The 18,398-nt window shown below is 41.6% G+C and overlaps 1 protein-coding gene across 1 annotated transcript in view; it reads right to left on the bottom strand.

Moving 5' to 3' along the window:
* Nucleotides 1–2,841: 2,841 nt before the first annotated feature.
* LOC147023779 (sodium-dependent neutral amino acid transporter B(0)AT1-like) overlaps nt 2,842–18,398 on the bottom strand; it is a 144,923-nt gene continuing 129,366 nt past the window's right edge. The window contains exon 11 of the mRNA XM_085890357.1: nt 2,842–5,499. Coding sequence (XP_085746483.1) covers nt 5,185–5,499 — 315 coding nt within the window. The 3' untranslated portion in view covers nt 2,842–5,184. The remainder of the gene's footprint in view (nt 5,500–18,398) is intronic.

The following is an 18,398-nucleotide window of genomic DNA, read 5'->3' as shown; positions in this document are numbered from 1 at the left end:
GAAGAGGATTTTGCTGCAACCACGGCAAGGTCGACCTTAAGCATGATCCTACGAATCCAAAACCTGGTTCAATTCCATCACAACCTCCAGATGCTATTAAAAACCTTTTCCTTAACCAGGACTTTGTGAAGCGCGCGAAACAGTATAACAACGCACTGGCAATGACAAGTATCGGTGTCCGAGAGATAGGTATGCCTGGCTTCAATCCTGGAGTGCGCATACAAGGTAAGGTTTACCATTACATTGTTGCTCCTCTTGCCGATCTGGGTTGTACCCCATGCTTTGCTCAGATCTACTTTCACGATCCAGCCCATGAGCTGGAGTTTCGTCGTGCCCACACCTCGAACAGTAGCCTGAATGAGCATTTTTTGCTAAGAGCACAACAGGCCATTCATGAGTGCAACCCATACGTCCAGCAATTCAAATCAGCCATTGAGTTTGTGGTTCATAATGACAGCGCAAATGAACTGAAAATTGTGTTAACAGGTCGCACGTGGCGCCGAGACCTTCATCATGGTACCGTCAACCTTCCCTCACCAGACAGCGATGTGGCTGTCATTGCTCCAGGGGCAATGACAACAGAGCAGTTTGGAAGGCTGGCAGTTGGTGTTCACCTCAGAGGAGGAGGTTTACAGACAATAGACGCTATGCATTCAGCGTATGACCCTCTATCATACATACTTCTGCTACCCTGCGGCTCCCAGGGGTACCACACTGAGTTAGCAGGGATAACGCCAACATCTTTCTACCGCTACCATCTCCAAGTACGTGATCCTACTCATCACTTCAATCTACTACTTCGTGGTGGAAAGTTGACACAGCAGTACGTATGCGACATGATGGCAAAAATTGAGTCGCACTGTCTCAATTTGATTCGCTGCAACCAGAAGTCAATTAAGGCAGAAAAGTATAAGATCATTGTTGATGCGTTGAACAGTGACGCTGAGGTGCTACCTGGACGCCTCACCATTCTGCGCCGTCAATTTATGGGTCACCACGTTGGTATGCGAAAGAGTTTCAGGATGCAATGGCTTTGGTCCGAGTCAAGGGAAAACCTGACTTTTTCCTAACATTCACCTGCAACCCAAAATGGCCAGAAATTAAAAATCACTTTTTGAGGGTCAGTCAGCCAATGAAAGACCTGATATCATCGCCCGGGTGTTTCATATGAAGGTGGAAGCACTCAAAGCAGACCTCCTCAAGAATGACATCTTGGGGCATGTGGACGCTTATGTGATGGTGAAGGAAACGCAAAAGTGTCACCTTCCCCATATACACATGCTCCTGACCGTGGTACCTCGCGACAAGCCCAGAACACCAGCAGATGTCGATTGCGTGGTCTCTCCTGAGATTCCTGACAAACACACAAATCCGGAACTACACCGTATCGTGACATCACACATGATTCACGGCCCATGTGGGGAATGGAACATCTCGAGCCTTTGCATGGCAGACCGGAAGTGCACAAAGGACTATCACAAAGCCCTACGAGAAACGACAAGCTTCTCTGATGACTCCTATCCCCTGTACAGAAGACTGTTCTGGCATGCGGTTTGAAAGTTTTTTGTTTTGTTTTGTTTGCACCTACGGGCACACACCTACGGGCACACACCTACGGGCATGCACTAGTTTACAATAATCGGGGAAAAGCATGTGGCACAACAAAAAGGTTTATTCGGTATGTAATGCAGGGGAGAGATGAGAGAGGTGTGGTGTGGCAATTATACAAGCAACTTACAAAAGCGGACACAGAGCAGACTTAACGCGAGACTAATAAAAGCAGCAACTACAACAATGAAAATCTTACACAGGCTTATCTACCGGACAGGCGCCAACACACTCAGACCCACACTCAGACAAAATAAACCCAATGAAAAGAAAAGGGGACCTTTTGCAGCCAGGGAGGGAGGGAGTTGCTGTCACAGTTTCTGGTACCTGAGCGTTTCAGGGGAAAGGGTGCTCCTGGTGCGGCACCTGACAAAGGTCGTGCGGTTCAGTCCACAGCCGCACGTGTGGAGATCGTGTCCGTCAAGGAGCTTGAGTGGAGAGAACGGAGTCCGAGGCGAGAAATGGAGCAGTCGACAGGACCAGGCAAGAGACCCGGTCGAGGTCAGGTGTGCGTGGACCAGCAGTCGGGCCGTCGAGGTGGGACGTGGTCAGAGCCAAAAAGCGGAACACCTTCACAACGACCCCGTCAATAACAACTGCAACCTTCCAATCCTTCTCCCATTCCAACGAACTCCTTTTCATCCCATACCACTCTACTCTGAGGATTGCTTCGTATTTTATAGATCATGGAGTTCGGGGGTGGAGCCATGGCGAAGCCGACGTCATTGTTCATCCTGATTGGACCGGGCCTTCATGCGGTCCGCCTTCTTGGGCGGGGTCTCGCCAGAGGCCGGCAAGGCCCGCCCACACCACGTGTTTGGGTTTGGGAAGGTGGAAGCCGAGATGGAACTGCCACAGCGAACGTCAGGATTTTGACTTGGAAAACGAGTCTCTGGGTCGGCGCTCGTCATGCTGTGGGAAGTGAGGCGAGGGTGTGAGGCAAGCGAGATGAAGGTACCGTGATTCAAATAAAAGGGGAAATAAAATAAAAGGGGAGAAAATGATTTATTAACCTAATTAAAATCCCATCGCAATGCACCCCCGTGTTTTTTCCCCACTACACACAAGGAAGGGATCTATCTGCACGTATACTAATGGAATAACTGACGTGGGACACCTGTATGTTGTATGCATATGGTTCCGAGAACCGTAACAATACTTTTGCAGGCCACTGTAGATACAAGGCTGAACATTCAAAAGTCCATGAAACACAGATGACATTGCCAAAATCAATTACCCAAAACCTCAAAAGGAACAAACATTTTATTATTCCCTTCGTTTTTGCATTTCCCGTTTACATGGTGTAAACATTTATCGTTTACATGGTGTAAGCATTTCCAGTTTACATGACGGTGTAAACATTTATCGTTTACATGGTGTAAACATTTTCAGTTTACATGACTGTGTAAACATTTATGGTTTACATGGTGTAAACATTTCCAGTTTACATGACAGTGTAAACATTTATTGTTAACATGATGGTGTAAACATTTCCAGTTTACATGATGGTATACTGTGATAAATGTTACAGTGCATATTTGAAGGATCCAGTCTTTACATGTACCGTCAGAGTTCTATATAATCAAACACCCTGGTTAAAACAGTCAGAACGTTTTTTTTAGTCAATGCATATTTTCACAGCATTCAGGATTTTCATTTTGGGTGTGTGGCCAGGCAATGGACAGGTCTATTACATCTTACCTGACTCATAGTTACAAGATGAGACGCTTTATATTCATAGTTTCATTGATGGTCTCTGCACAATACTTTTCCTTCTAGCAGATGTTGCACTGTTTTGGCAAGAAGTGTTGATTTCTCCTGGGAGCACCAGTTTTTCCAAGGCCACCAGAAGTTCTAGTCTTTCTCGACAAGGATCCACTGTGTCCATCACATGTTGAGGTTCTTGGTAACTTTGACACACGTTTTTTTCCACCCTGTCAATCTTCGTTATATCTGTGAAGCTGCTGTCACATTTTCTGTCGTACCTCAGTGCAGGATCTAGCTGAGATTCCAGACTTAAATTTGTGAACCAGTCTGATATTTTCCTTTCTATTTCAATATAAAGTCTAAATTCTTCCATCTTGCAAGTGGATTAATGAACTTTGTCCAACTGATTTAAGGAAATTGTAGAATAGCTTCATTTTCTTCATGAACCATATACACACAGCATTTCATGGGGGCTGCCATGTTGGAAAATGCACAGATCTGATTGACTGTTGCCAACCAACTGATGCCAATTGCACTGCCCCCGACTGGCAGGGGAGAAAACCTGTGTACATATTTTAACAGTATGTTCTACTGAAGTTTTCTTATTAACTTAAGCCTGGTGTTAGCTTTACAGTTAAGGTGGCTGGCTTAAGAGCTTAGGGTCTTGAGTTCAAATCCTGCTTTTCCGTTTCATTAATACCAGGTGGGTTGACTCAGCCTGTCATCCTTCTGAGGTTGACAAAATGAGTACCACCTTGCTGGGATGATTGAGCCATTCGAGTATCCTGTGTCGGAGTGGCGACCCATCCAGGATTGTGCCTAATAGCCCAAGACTGCTTCAGCAGCACCGATGCTCTGCACAGAGAATGGTCCCAATGGATGGATGGATGGTCTTGAGTTTGAGCCCCTGTCGTGCTGTTGATATAACAGCAGGTGGCTTGACTCAGCCTGTCATCCTTCCGAACTCGGCCAATGAGTACCAGTTACTTGTAAAAGGGGCGCTTCAGTAGCACAGTTGTGCTTCCAGAAAGTGATGCAACCAGCAGCCACAGGTTGCATACGAAACAACAACATGATTAACTTGCAAACAAAAACATGGGAACCTTTTCTCGTTTGAAAGATGTTATACCAGTAATTTATGTGGTGAGAACAAAACGTTGCCCCAATACATTTGCATGAAATGTCACATTATAAGATTTGAGCCATGGCCTATGAAAGCTTATGGAAAAGGTAAACAAACAGTGGAAGCTCAACAAAACAATCAGGTGGAGAGGAATAGATAGAGAATGAACAAAGAGAAACGTCACGGTGAGTAAGGAAAGCTGCATTTAGACAGAGGAGCAAACATTTTGCAAAAGTTTAATTTTTCTCTTGCAGCGTTAATATTTCGCTTTTAAAAATAACATCACGTGAACACAAGGTTTAAAGAACTGATGTTTTATCCCAATGATGATAAACAATGCAAAGTAAATAAGACCATCATTTTGTTCAGACAATTTCAGCGATGGTCACAATAACAAGCTATAATTTTCAAGGTTTTTTTGTTAAAGAAATTGCCTTCTTTGATTATTTTTAGTGCAAAAATATTAATTCCTTCACACCAAAGAAAAAATAAACCCATTTACCCTTTCACCTCATGGTCTCTTGCTTCAGTAATCCCCAACAAATGATCCTACTGCAGCCAAAAAACCTAGCCCAAACCCAGTACGAGTGAACTGGAGAAGTATCTTCTCAGTCAAACTCTATATCGAAAGTACCACAAATCCATTACACTCCCCCCCCTCCCCAACCCTCCAAGTCTTCCATCATTGTACGAGAGAGTCCACATTTCCCTTCCACGGCGACAAAGTGCGTTGGATCTGTCACGAGCTACTCCACTTCATATACCGGATTGACATGCCCAATGAACTCTGGTCTGCGATCAATCCCACTGGAGTCAATCGAGACAAAACTGCTCCTGGTTTGAGTTAAGTGGGTTGAGGAAAATGTTGGAGGTAGGATTGTAGAAGGTGGGACCATCACAAGGTTACGGTCTTGTCGTGGATTGTAGTGCCTCCACAGTTTAAAGAGCAATGTTACAATAATGTAGGCTGGAATGACAACACTGGGAATCCCTGCCAGGAGTACGATGATGAAAGTCACCCACGCCGGGAATGATTTCTGTTTCTGCACTGGAAAAGCATCCTGAAAAGGCACAACAAACGAGGAAACATGCAGCACTCAAGGAAAATTGTACAGTAGTTGTATTCTTGAATATTTAAAAAAGCTAAACATCCCTTTGCTTCGTTGGTGTGTTTAGAGTTCTCGAGTGAGCACACAGCCCCATAATGTTGGGAACCAAGGTATATATCTTATATCCTGTGTTCATTTGTCCATTTTCAACTGATGTCTGAATAATCCACGTAAAAAATAGACTAACATCTTCTAAAAAATGTTTATATGCAATATCAAGGATCATGGAAGAGCAAGTTGACCGAGGGCAAAAACACAATATGCTGGCAGTGGGGTGTTGGGCCATGAGTCGATGGAGCAAAGCAAGGGCATTAATAAACAGGAAAAAGAGATAGAGATAGAGATAGAGATAAGGTGGAGTTCATGGTGGTAGAAATAATTTCGGAGGGAAGGGGGATGACGAGATGATGGTGTATTGCCAGATTTAGCCTGGGAAGGAAGAGTGGGATTGAACTGCCTCCAGGAGGCAGTTCTGCAAACTGGAGAAAAAAAGGAACCGGAGTTGAGGTGTGAAGTATGCCAGGATTTTGAGTTTATCAAGAGAGTGTTGCTAAAAAGAATGTAACATGTGAAAAAAAATATACCTATGCAACTTTTTTTTTTAGATATTTAAAAAATGGAGCATGACTCGTCTGTAACTAAAAATAGTAGTTCTGTAATTACCTCCCTTTAACTTTTGAAATAACTCAAGTTTTTTGTTGTTGGTTCATCCAATTTTGGGGTTGTCAATGTTAGAGATGTTGTAAAATGAATAGCCATGTTTTTCTTAAAATAATTTTGTCGGTGAGTTTCCTACATGGCCAAAAGCATGCGGACGTCCTTTCTAATTAGTGGATTCGGCTATTTCACAATTATGTGCTTCTAGAGGATTCTGTAATTCCAACTTTGTGGCAACAGTTTGGGGTAGGCCCTTTCCTATTTCAGCATGACAATGCCCCTGTGCACAAAGCAAGGTCCATACAGAAATGGTTTGTCGAGATCGGTATGGAAGAACTTGATTGGCCTGCACAGAACCCTGACCTCAACCCCAGCGAACATCTTTGGGATGAATTGGAACGCCTACTGTGAGCAGGCCTAATCACCCAACATCAGTGCCCGACCTCACTAATGCTCTTGTGGCTGAATGGAAGCAAATCTCCACAGCAATGTTCCAACATCGAGTGGAAAGCCTTCTCAGAAGAGTGGAGGCTGTTATAGCAGCAAAGGGGGAGACCAACTACATATTAATGCCCATGATTTTGGAATGAGATTTTGGACGAGCAGGTGTCCACATACTTTTGGCCATGTAGTGTATCTGCACACGACTTGGAACGCTGATATAGTGAACAATCGGGTTTTGTAAATGCAGTTCGGGTTTGCAATTAAAGGTACGAATTTTGGCAGACAATTGTGTGACATCACCATATCAGCGACATACGTTGTCGTATGACGTCACTGCGTCAGCTACCTACGTTGTTGCCAATACTGGACTTTTGAAACTGACGACATGTGAACGCAACTGAGGCCTTTCACGCATGTGCTGTGTGCGTTTTCAGTGACTCACTTCTGACAGTCTTCACCATTTGGCATTTTAACCTGTTGGTGCTGAAGCTAAATCTGTAAGTCAAATAGTGTTTTTAACATATACTTATAACAGCTCCCACGCCCCGCTTCCCCAACCCCCACCGAACATTTTAAAAATTCATTTTAAACCCACCCTGTGCACTCACAATCCAAATATATGACTGTCCCATCATTGTTAAGCACTCAAACCAGATACAGTGTCTCCCTCAGCAAAGTCTGCCTGGTGTATCTGGCTCCCACGTAAATAATAGCTGGCACAAGCTTTAATGTAACTTCACGTCGTGAAGATGTCCGTAATCAAAAAGTTGTTTGCCATTACTTTGTTAGTAATAATGCACAGCATCATCATCCCAATTGCAAACGTCCATTAAATAAATTGCCAAGTCTGCTATGTTCACAAGGGGCACTCTCGCAAGGTTCAAAGTCTGCTCACTGGCAGCGACCGTCGACGTTTCAGGTTGTACAGTACGTTCCCATCCAAAGTAATAAAGGCCTTGCACCGGTCCACATAATCAGGAATCTGCAGTAAGGGCAGCTGTAAGATGTCAGCCCCGTCGGTGATCTGAGAGAGTTCTCCAACTCTTTCATTGTGCAGAGGCACATCCTTTCTCTCGGGTACTTTTCCAAGTATTTTTGACGTCTTTTAGAAGCTTTGTGAGCCATTTTAGTTAGCAGTCCTTATCTCGCCGAACAATATTCATTAGCATTCCCCGATGGCCCATATTGAAAGTCCCATATTGGCTGTGTCCATGGTGGTCATAAATAAACTGCCATTTCGTCGACTTACAGGTAAATATGTATTATAAACCTTTAATTCTTGCATCAGAGAGCACCAAAACATAATGTGAACCGTTCTGAAAGAGTTTAGGAGTAAGTGCCTTGCAGATGGTGTTGTTTTATAGGTTTTATGGACATAACAAGGTCTTCTGCTGGCATGTGCCCTATCTCGTAGGCCCCACATAAGGCCTGGTGCAGGACAGACATTTTGATAAGCGTACTGAGTATGTAAACGAGTAAATGACTAATATAGTACAGCATTCTCGAAAAAAAAGATAAAGATAATAAGTGCATAATGTTGTCTATTCCATATTGTTGTGAAAATTACTCCTGCGGGGGTAACATTGCTTCGTATAGTTTAGTTATCGCTGTCATAAATGCAACAGAGGAAGTGTGAGGTAATTTAATCATGACATTAGATATGCATCACTTACAGTACATGTCTCGACAGATGATGTCCATCCTCCCCAGTGTATGTGGCTCAAAGCCACCAACCCTGAGAGACTTCATTTTATGTTCCACCCTTTGTAATCTGTCATTTGTCTCCTTTAGCATCTGTGATTGCCATGTGGTGGAATGCTACGTTCCAGCAGACCCACAGAAAGGGGAGGGCTGCCCCGGGATGACAAGTCAGAGAAGGGCAGTCCTCTACCCATCAAGTGGACCTTTGGGCCAATGATGAATGAGAGGGAAGGGGTGCAGTACATCATGGTGTGAAGTGGGGGCCAGAGATTTTAAAAGCAGGTGCCACAAGGGGAAGGAGGAGACACCCGAGATCATCCTCACAAACGGCTGCGCCTGGAGCCTGCTGCGCTGCCTCGCAAAGCCACGCCCCCATCCAGCCAGCCATGCCTCTCCTCCTCCTCCTCACAAGCTCCACGCTGACCGTGACCTGCAGCGAGGTCGCTCCTGGGCTAACTCTCCGCATCTGTTCCTGCTGTGTCCTGCCAGACACAGCCAGAGTATTTCTGTCTTGTCTATCTCTTATCTGTTGTCAATATTCTGTGGAATGACTGAGGCCTGAAGATAGATTATTAAGACTCGTGTTAATTCATTGGTTACGTGGGTGCAGTTGTGGGAAAGGGGTTTTGCTTGCGGCAGTGGGTAAATACGACTCCAGCGGTCAATCTATTTGAAGATCCCCAGCCAGATCATGTGTCCACCAGTCACAATTACTGCACTGATCGCTGATCTTCATACCTAAGAATCGCTGTTTCCATCGCTGATCTTTATATCTACTAGCGAGGTGTGCTTACACATTGTGTATGCATACGAACCATGCTTCTCCATTGTCTCGGGTCGCTCACCTGCATTTGAATTTTCATCTATTTATTTTAATTTTTTTTCATTTACGGATGCTTTCCGATGGTTCTGTGATTTTTTTTTTTCCTGGTGTATTGGCTTCGATGTCCATCGGCACACAAAATTACCCTGCTTCCCCATTGTCTCAGGTCGCTCACCTGCATTTTTTTTCATTTACTTATGTTTTCATTTATGGATGTTGTCCAACAATTCAGTGATTTTTTTTTTCAGGTGTACCGGCTTCAATGTCCAGCGGCACACAATTTCAGCTTCCTACATCACCTGGAAGGTACCGATCTTTAATATCAGTCAGTGGTTAAAAAGAGCTTTATAGCGAACGTAGTGAGCTTCATACTTAACGCGTGCACATGAGAGAATACGAAACAACAACACAATACCCTGGCAATTTGGAATCCGTGTCGTTGGCTATGACCCTTTTGCTTCCAGGTTTTTTTTGCTTCCGGTTTTTTTTTGCTTCCGGTTTTTTGCATGGGGAATGATGCATGCCGGGAGATAAACGCATCATCAGAGACATGAAAAACCCAAATATCAGAGATGGTGCATATTTCCTCCACTGATTTTAATAAAGATATCTCCCGCATCATCAAAAAATAATTTTTAATCGGAATTTACATTATTTGATCGCTGATCCCGAATCCAGTCGAAGTAACCGGAAATTGCGTATACAGTTGTGAATAAGTTATAGGTAAAGTCAGAAGCGAATGTAAGAAGAATTCTACGTTCGCTTCTTGTATTAATTTTTTTAGATGGGATCCTGTTTATGGCGGTGTAGTTGTTGTGAAGGTAATGTTGAGGTAACAATAATTTATTTTTTATGAGATCCTTTTCTTGGCGGTGTAGTTGTCGTTGTGAAGGTAATGTTGAGGATTTTTTTTTTCCAGATGAGATCCTGTTCTCAGCAGTGTATTTGTTGTTGTGGAGGTATAATGTTGAGGTAATATTAATTTTTTCAGATGAGATCCTATTCTAGGTGGTGTAGTTGTTGTGATGGTGATGTTGAGGATTTTTTTTTTTTCAGATGAGATCCTGTTCTGGGCGGTGTAGTTGTTGTTGTGAAGGTAATGTTGAGGTAACATTTATTTTTTTTTAGATGAGATCCTGTTCTAGGTGGTGTTGTTGTTGTGAAGGTAATGTTGAGGTATAATGTTGAGGTAAGATTTATTTTTTTAGATGAGATCCTGTTGTAGGCGGTGTAGTTGTTGTTGTGAAGGTAATGTTGAGGTATGATGTTGAGGTAAGATTTATTTTTTTAGATGAGATCCTGTTGTAGGCGGTGTAGTTGTTGTTGTGAAGGTAATGTTGAGGTATGATGTTGAGGATTTTTTTTTATTTTTTTCAGATGAGATCCTGTTCTCGGCAGTGTCGTTGTTGTGAAGGTAATGTTGAGGATTTTTTTTTTTTTTTAGACGAGATCCTGTTCTAGGCGGTGTTGTTGTTATTGTTGTGAAGATGATGTTGAGGTATAATGTTGAGGTAATATTTCTTTTTTTAGATGAGATCCTGTTCTCGGTGGTGTAGTTGTTGAGGTATAATGTTGAGGTAACATTAATTTTTTTTAGATGAGATCCTGTTGTAGGCGGTGTAGTTGTTGTTGTGAAGGTAATGTTGAGGTAATATTAATTTTTTTAGATGAGATCCTGTTCTAGGCGGTGTCATTGTTGTGAAGGTAATGTTGATGCAATATTAATTTTTTTTAGATGAGATCTTGTTCTAGGCGGTGTAGTTGTTGTTGTGAAGGTAATGTTGAGGATTTTTTTTTTCCAGATGAGATCCTGTTCTCAGCAGTGTATTTGTTGTTGTGGAGGTATAATGTTGAGGTAATATTAATTTTTTCAGATGAGATCCTATTCTAGGCGGTGTAGTTGTTGTGAAGGTAATGTTGAGGTTTTTTTTTTTTCAGATGAGATCCTGTTCTGGGCGGTGTAGTTGTTGTTGTGAAGGTAATGTTGAGGTAACATTTATTTTTTTTTAAGATGAGATCCTGTTCTAGGTGGTGTTGTTGTTGTGAAGGTAATGTTGAGGTATAATGTTGAGGTAAGATTTATTTTTTTAGATGACATCCTGTTGTAGGCGGTGTAGTTGTTGTTGTGAAGGTAATGTTGAGGTATGATGTTGAGGATTTTTTTATTTTTTTCAGATGAGATCCTGTTCTCGGCAGTGTCGTTGTTGTGAAAGTAATGTTGAGGATTTTTTTTTTTTTTAGATGAGATCCTGTTCTAGGCGGTGTTGTTATTGTTGTGAAGATGATGTTGAGGTATAATGTTGAGGTAATATTTCTTTTTTTAGATGAGATCCTGTTCTCGGCGGTGTAGTTGTTGAGGTATAATGTTGAGGTAACATTAATTTTTTTTAGATGAGATCCTGTTGTAGGCGGCGTAGTTGTTGTTGTGAAGGTAATGTTGAGGTAATATTAATTTTTTTAGATGAGATCCTGTTCTAGGCGGTGTCATTGTTGTAAAGGTAATGTTGATGCAATATTAATTTTTTTTAGATGAGATCTTGTTCTAGGTGGTGTAGTTGTTGTTGTGAAGGTAATGTTGAGGATTTTTTTTTCCAGATGAGATCCTGTTCTCAGCAGTGTATTTGTTGTTGTGGAGGTATAATGTTGAGGTAATATTAATTTTTTCAGATGAGATCCTATTCTAGGCGGTGTAGTTGTTGTGAAGGTAATGTTGAGGTTTTTTTTTTTTTCAGATGAGATCCTGTTCTGGGCGGTGTAGTTGTTGTTGTGAAGGTAATGTTGAGGTAACATTTATTTTTTTTTTAGATGAGATCCTGTTCTCGGTGGTGTTGTTGTTGTGAAGGTAATGTTGAGGTATAATGTTGAGGTAATATTTATTTTTTTGGATGACATCCTGTTCGAGGCGGTGTAGTTGTTGTTGTGAAGATAATCTTGAGGTAACATTTATTTTTTTAGATGAGATCCTGTTGTAGGCGGTGTAGTTGTTGTTGTGAAGGTAATGTTGAGGTATAATGTTGAGGATTTTTTTTTTCAGATGAGATCCTGTTCGAGGTGGTGTAGTTGTTGTTGTGAAGGTAATGTTGAGGTAACATTTTGTTTTTTCAGATGAGATCCTGTTCTTGGCGGTGTAGTTGTTGTAGTGAAAGTAATGTTAAGGTATAATGTTGAGGTAATATTAATTTTTTTAGATGAGATCCTGTTCTCGGCAGTGTCGTTGTTGTGAAGGTAATGTTGAGGATTTTTTTTTTTCAGATGAGATCCTGTTCTGGGCGGTGTAGTTGTTGTTGTGAAGGTAATGTTGAGGTAAAATTTTTTTTTTTTTTAGATGAGATCCTGTTCTCGGTGGTGTTGTTGTTGTGAAGGTAATGTTGAGGTATAATGTTGAGGTAATATTTATTTTTTTGGATGTCATCCTGTTCTAGGCGGTGTAGTTGTTGTGAAGATAATCTTGAGGTAACATTTATTTTTTTAGATGAGATCCTGTTGTAGGCGGTGTAGTTGTTGTGAAGGTAATGTTGAGGTATAATGTTGAGGATTTTTTTTTCAGATGAGATCCTGTTCGAAGTGGTGTAGTTGTTGTTGTGAAGGTAATGTTGAGGTAACATTTTGTTTTTTCAGATGAGATCCTGTTCTTGGCGGTGTAGTTGTTGTAGTGAACGTAATGTTAAGGTATAATGTTGAGGTAATATTAATTTTTTTAGATGAGATCCTGTTCTCGGCAGTGTCGTTGTTGTGAAGGTAATGTTGAGGATTTTTTTTTTTTCAGATGAGATCCTGTTCTCGGCAGTGTCGTTGTTGTGAAGGTAATGTTGAGGTAATATTTCTTTTTTTAGATGAGATCCTGTTCTCGGCAGTGTCGTTGTTGTGAAGGTAATGTTGAGGTATAATGTTGAGGTAATATTTCTTTTTTTAGATGAGATCCTGTTCTCGGCGGTGTAGTTGTTGTTGTGAAGGTAATGTTGAGGTATAATGTTGAGGTAATATTTATTTTTTGAGATGAGATCCTGTTCTAGGCGGTGTAGTTGTTGTGAAGGTAATGTTGAGGTATAATGTTGAGGTAACATTAATTTTTTTAGATGAGATCCTGTTGTAGGCGGTGTAGTTGTTGTTGTGAAGGTAATGTTGAGGTATAATGTTGAGGTAATATTAATTTTTTTAGATGAGATCCTGTTCTAGGCGGTGTAGTTGTTGTTGTGAAGGTAATGTTGAGGTATAATGTTGAGGATTTTTTTTTTTTTTAGATGAGATCCTGTTCTAGGTGGTGTAGTTGTTGTGAAGGTAATGTTGAGGTCACGTTTTTTTCAGATGAGATCCTGTTCTCAGCGGTGTAGTTGTTGTGAAAGTAATGTTGAGGGAACATTTATTTTTTTAGATGAGATCCTGTTCTAGGCGGTGTAGTTGTTGAGGTATAATGTTGAGGTAACATTTTTTTTTTTCAGATGAGATCCTGTTCTAGGTGGTGTAGTTGTTGTTGTGAAGGTAATGTTGAGGTATAATGTTGAGGTAATATTTATTTTTTCAGATGAGATCCTGTTTTAGGCGGTGTAGTTGTTGTGAAGGTAATGTTGAGGTAATATTTATTTTTTTAGATGAGATCCTGTTCTTGGCGGTGTCGTTGTTGTGAAAGTAATGTTGAGGTAACATTTATTTTTTCAGATGAGATCCTGTTCTCAGCAGTGTAGTTGTTGTTGTGAAGGTAATGTTGAGGTAATATTAATTTTTTTAGATGTGATCCTGTTCTCGGCGGTGTCGTTGTTGTGAAGGTAATGTTGAGGTAATATTTTTTTTTCAGATGAGAGCCTGTTCTGGGTGGTGTAGTTGTTGTTGTGAAGGTAATGTTGAGGTAATATTTATTTTTTTAGATGAGATCCTGTTCTTGGTGGTGTAGTTGTTGTTGTGAAGGTAATATTGAGGTAATATTTATTTTTTCAGATGAGATCCTGTTCTAGGCGGTGTAGTTGTTGTGAAGGTAATGTTGAGGTAATATGCAGTAGTGTTATGCCGGTTATAGAAATGCACAAATAATTAATTTGATCTATAGTATACCCAATCACACCTTTATGACTAAAAAATTAATGACAAAACTCGAGAGTAAATACTCTTGCAGTTTTAAATCTACCTAATTTTATAATAAAGATATCTCCTGCATCATCAAAAAATAATTTTTAATCGTGATTTACATTATTTGATCGCTGATCCCGAATCCAGGCCGAAGTAACCGGAAATTGCAACATCGAATGTAAGAAGAATTCTACGTTCGCTTCTTGGCTTTGCCTATTCCATATTATCTTAGATGACTCACTGTGTACATTGCCGATCAATGATCGCTGATCTTTATTCCGACGAATCGCTGTATACATTGCTAATTGCTTCCCAAGTCAGCCATTCCTTTTCAACCGGTTTGTCGGCCATGGTGATACAATGCTTACTTCAACCGTTTCGTTGGAGTGCTTGCTTGAGTGCTTAAGCCACTTGATGAGCGCTCTACAAACTGCTTGATTAGAACCATCTGTTTTTAAAAAAAATTTTATACTAGTACATGCCCGTATGTGCGTGGCCGTATGTGCAAACCAAAAAAAAAAAAAAAAACCTTTCAAACAACCACACAGGCCGTTCCTTCACTCTCGTAAACGACGACTGGATTGGGGCATTGTGTTTATCTATAAATGCGCATAAGAAATCGAGAAATTATTGGAATACAGTAAGTCATCGCTCTCCGGAAGTGGTGCGTGCCCCTACGGGATGTTCACATGCATTCCACGAATTATCACTTGCATAAACTTCCTCGCTCTATTCTTTCCCATTCTTCCCTCCAGGCCTTCAAAACAGCTGTTCACCACCACCTCTTATCTTCCCCCATCGAAATCCTCGATCTTTTCTACCCCCGATAATCCACCCAAGCCCACTTCCTTCATTTCTCCTACTTTCCTTCCTGAAAGTCCCTGAAATGTCCATCTTCTCTTCGCCATGTTCCCCATCCCATCCCCATCCCTCTCCCTTCCACAGTTCACCTAATGTGTCTGTTCCCCACTGTTTTGTCCCTTCCACTCCCGCCCCTCTTGTCTCATGCCTCCTTGCTGTGAGTTGTGTGTTAGCTCTCATACGAGCCTCGACCAAGGTATACAAAAAAAATAAAATAATAATAATAATAATAATTGAAGGAACAACTGCTGTGATACTTACACACACAGAGTTAATTAAAATCCAAATTAAAATCAAGTTCACCTCCCTGTCTTTGCTTGCCATGACATTCACTGCCATTGACCATTGCCACTCCCACGCCACGGTAACTAAGGCACCAATCCCCATCGTAACCGGCACAGCCCGTGACATCATCGTCGGCCTGCCGCGCACCGGCCTACGCAGCCACGCCTATGCAGCAGCATGTCTTGTCATTGGTTTGGTAAATAAATGGCTATAACTTGGGAAACACTTGTCCGATTAATATCAAACCTTGAAAAGGCACATATTCAGGTCCCCAGCAATATAGCTGGCAAGTTTCAATTAGATCGGACCAGTGGTTGTCGAGAAACAGCAGTCTCAGACACACACACACACACACACACACACACACACACACACACACACACACACACACACACACACACACACACACACACACACACACACACACACACACACACACACACACACACACACACACACACACACACACACACACACACACACACACACACACACACACACACACACACACACACACACATACACATACACATACACATACACATACACATACACATACACATACACATACACATACACATACACATACACATACACATACACATACACATACACATACACATACACATACACATACACATACACATACACATACACATACACATTGCTGGAATTATAAATAGATGACGGACCCAGCTTGCGTCTATTTTAAAGTATTAAAGACATGGGGATTGGAGTGTCGGATCTGCCAAACACTTTTGGCCATTTGAACCAGAAACATTCCTTACTCTGCAAGGCAGTTCTGAGAATTTTCCCAGGGCTGTTCCCAAGGCTGGTTCGTTGAATCTTTGTAAGATTCATCTTTATCATTCCCATTGCTCCAATTATCACTGATACAATTTTGGTGCTGTACAGCTTCCTGGATCGTTTCACTTCATTTTTGAGGTCTTGATATTTGGTCATTTTCTTGATTCCTGTGTTATTTAGACCAAAATCACTGGGTACTGAAACCTCAATGAACAATGCTACCTTTTCCTTTTGGTATCTGAGTACTATGTCCGGTCACAGTGCTGTGTTTCAGCAGATCTGCCACTGGATGACTGCATACCTTGTTGTGCCTCTGTGTGTACAGCTGTTCTGACGTGAGTATTTTACATCCCCATAGGAGGTGGCTCGTACTTTCTGTCTCTACCTTGCAGAACCTACACTTGTCCAATTGGCTCAGTCTTGCCATTTGTGTAGTGTTCTTGATCTTGGGCATTTATTATGATTCGTTCTCCATCCCAATTGAGCTGACCTCTTCTTCGCCATTCCAGTGATCCTTCTTCTTTAATCCCCAATCTGTCCAACTCTTTTTTATATTTTCCTGCTCGTTTGTGTTTCTCCCAGTTGTCACCACATATCTGTTGATATTTTGTCTTGTATCTGTCTTTTGCCTTTTTTTTGCAATCGTTGGGGCTGTATTTGTTGCTATTTCAGTTTGATGCATGACATCTTCTATTCACATCTATTTTTGGAAATTTTTTGCAAGGTGAGTGAGAGACACCTTTTCTGGCTTGTGTTCATGCTTGTGTACAAACTGTATTGGGTAGTCTGTTGATCTTTTCAAATACTCTGCGAATCGTACAGTCGTCGCTGTGTGCACTTTATTGAGTTCCATCAGGCCACTGCCTCCTACTTTCCTCGGCAGGTACATTCTTGGGATGCATTGATTTTTGTGGATAGTGAGGAGTTTCCATTTTCTGATATTAGGCTGCAACCTGAGACCATTTATCATTCAGTTTCATTCCAAGGTCAGAAATTCGAAAATATAAACATTAGAAGGAAACCCTCCAATATCGTGGGGGCAAGGTTCCTGGAAAATGCTGCAATAGTTCAAACTGCGATCGTGGAAACCAAGGGCCAATGGGAAGAGGGGGGTTCAGTTCCTGAGCTTCCAGAAGATATCGAGGAAGATCGACGGTAGCCATAAATAAACACATTTTCATTGAAATAAACACATAAATATATGTAGAAAGCATGTAACATTAAAATAAACATGGAAATACAATAAATACAGTGTAAACTAGGGCACTCGGTAGAACGTATATGTCCGCCAGGTAATGCCTGATCCACGAGAACATATCGGGTCCATTACATTTTTGAGATATCATGCAATATATCGTTTTTGGCCTCATCACTCAATGGTGAAGAATCACTTTAAAAATTAAATAATTCTCGTATCCAGATCCGGATCCGGATCTTCACCAAAATCGAACCAAATGGTCGTGGTCACACACCCAACCTGCCCACCAAATTTCATCCAGATCCGTAAAGAGACGTAAATCTGCTGTAAATAGAAAACACAAGATTTAGCTTGGGATGATGCTTTTCGAGGAGGGAGGGTAGTGTGGAGCAGGGGAAGGGATGAGCGGGGAAGGTGATTCAGCGAAAGGAAAAGCAGCATTAACTTTATGACGAAGGTGCGTGCAGCATTTCCACACCCACAATGGAGAAGGTAAACAGGATCCTTAAATCACCTTACCTTGAACTACGATCTTCCCTGCTCGGGAGAGAGGTACGAGATGACATCATCTTCAAGAATAATCCTGCCTCATTGGTGTTAAAAAGTTGCTCCGTCATAAATCCCTTCACCTTGATTTGTTTCATGAGCTGTGCATGAGAATGCGTGTTTGAGAACGGGAGTTCGAATCCGGGAGTCGGAAATTAAGTGTTTGGCAATGAGGTTCAAATACGGACTTGGAAAATGAACGTTTGAGATTTCGTTTGAGGGACAATGGTTTGGGGGTTGGGTTTGAAGGATAATGAGGGCTTGAAGGAAAATGAAGGTTTACGAGTGAGGAAGAGTACAATGGGGAAGGTTTTACCTGCAATCATTGACCCCGTAATGGCAGCCCGTACTACAGATGCCACATTTTCTCCTCGAACCATCCGATCTAACAACTCGATCTTTTTGCCCAACGTCATCACGTTTCTCTGCCTTTTGGTACACTAACTTTGTCCATCGCTTTACATTTTG

Source organism: Eptatretus burgeri, chromosome 7 (genome assembly GCF_056783735.1).
Source record: "Eptatretus burgeri isolate ZD-2024b chromosome 7, Ebu_testis_v1, whole genome shotgun sequence".
In the NCBI taxonomy this organism is placed as follows: domain Eukaryota; kingdom Metazoa; phylum Chordata; class Myxini; order Myxiniformes; family Myxinidae; genus Eptatretus; species Eptatretus burgeri.
The sequence above is the reverse complement of the archived record's forward strand: the minus strand, read 5'-3'. Positions and strand labels throughout refer to the sequence as shown.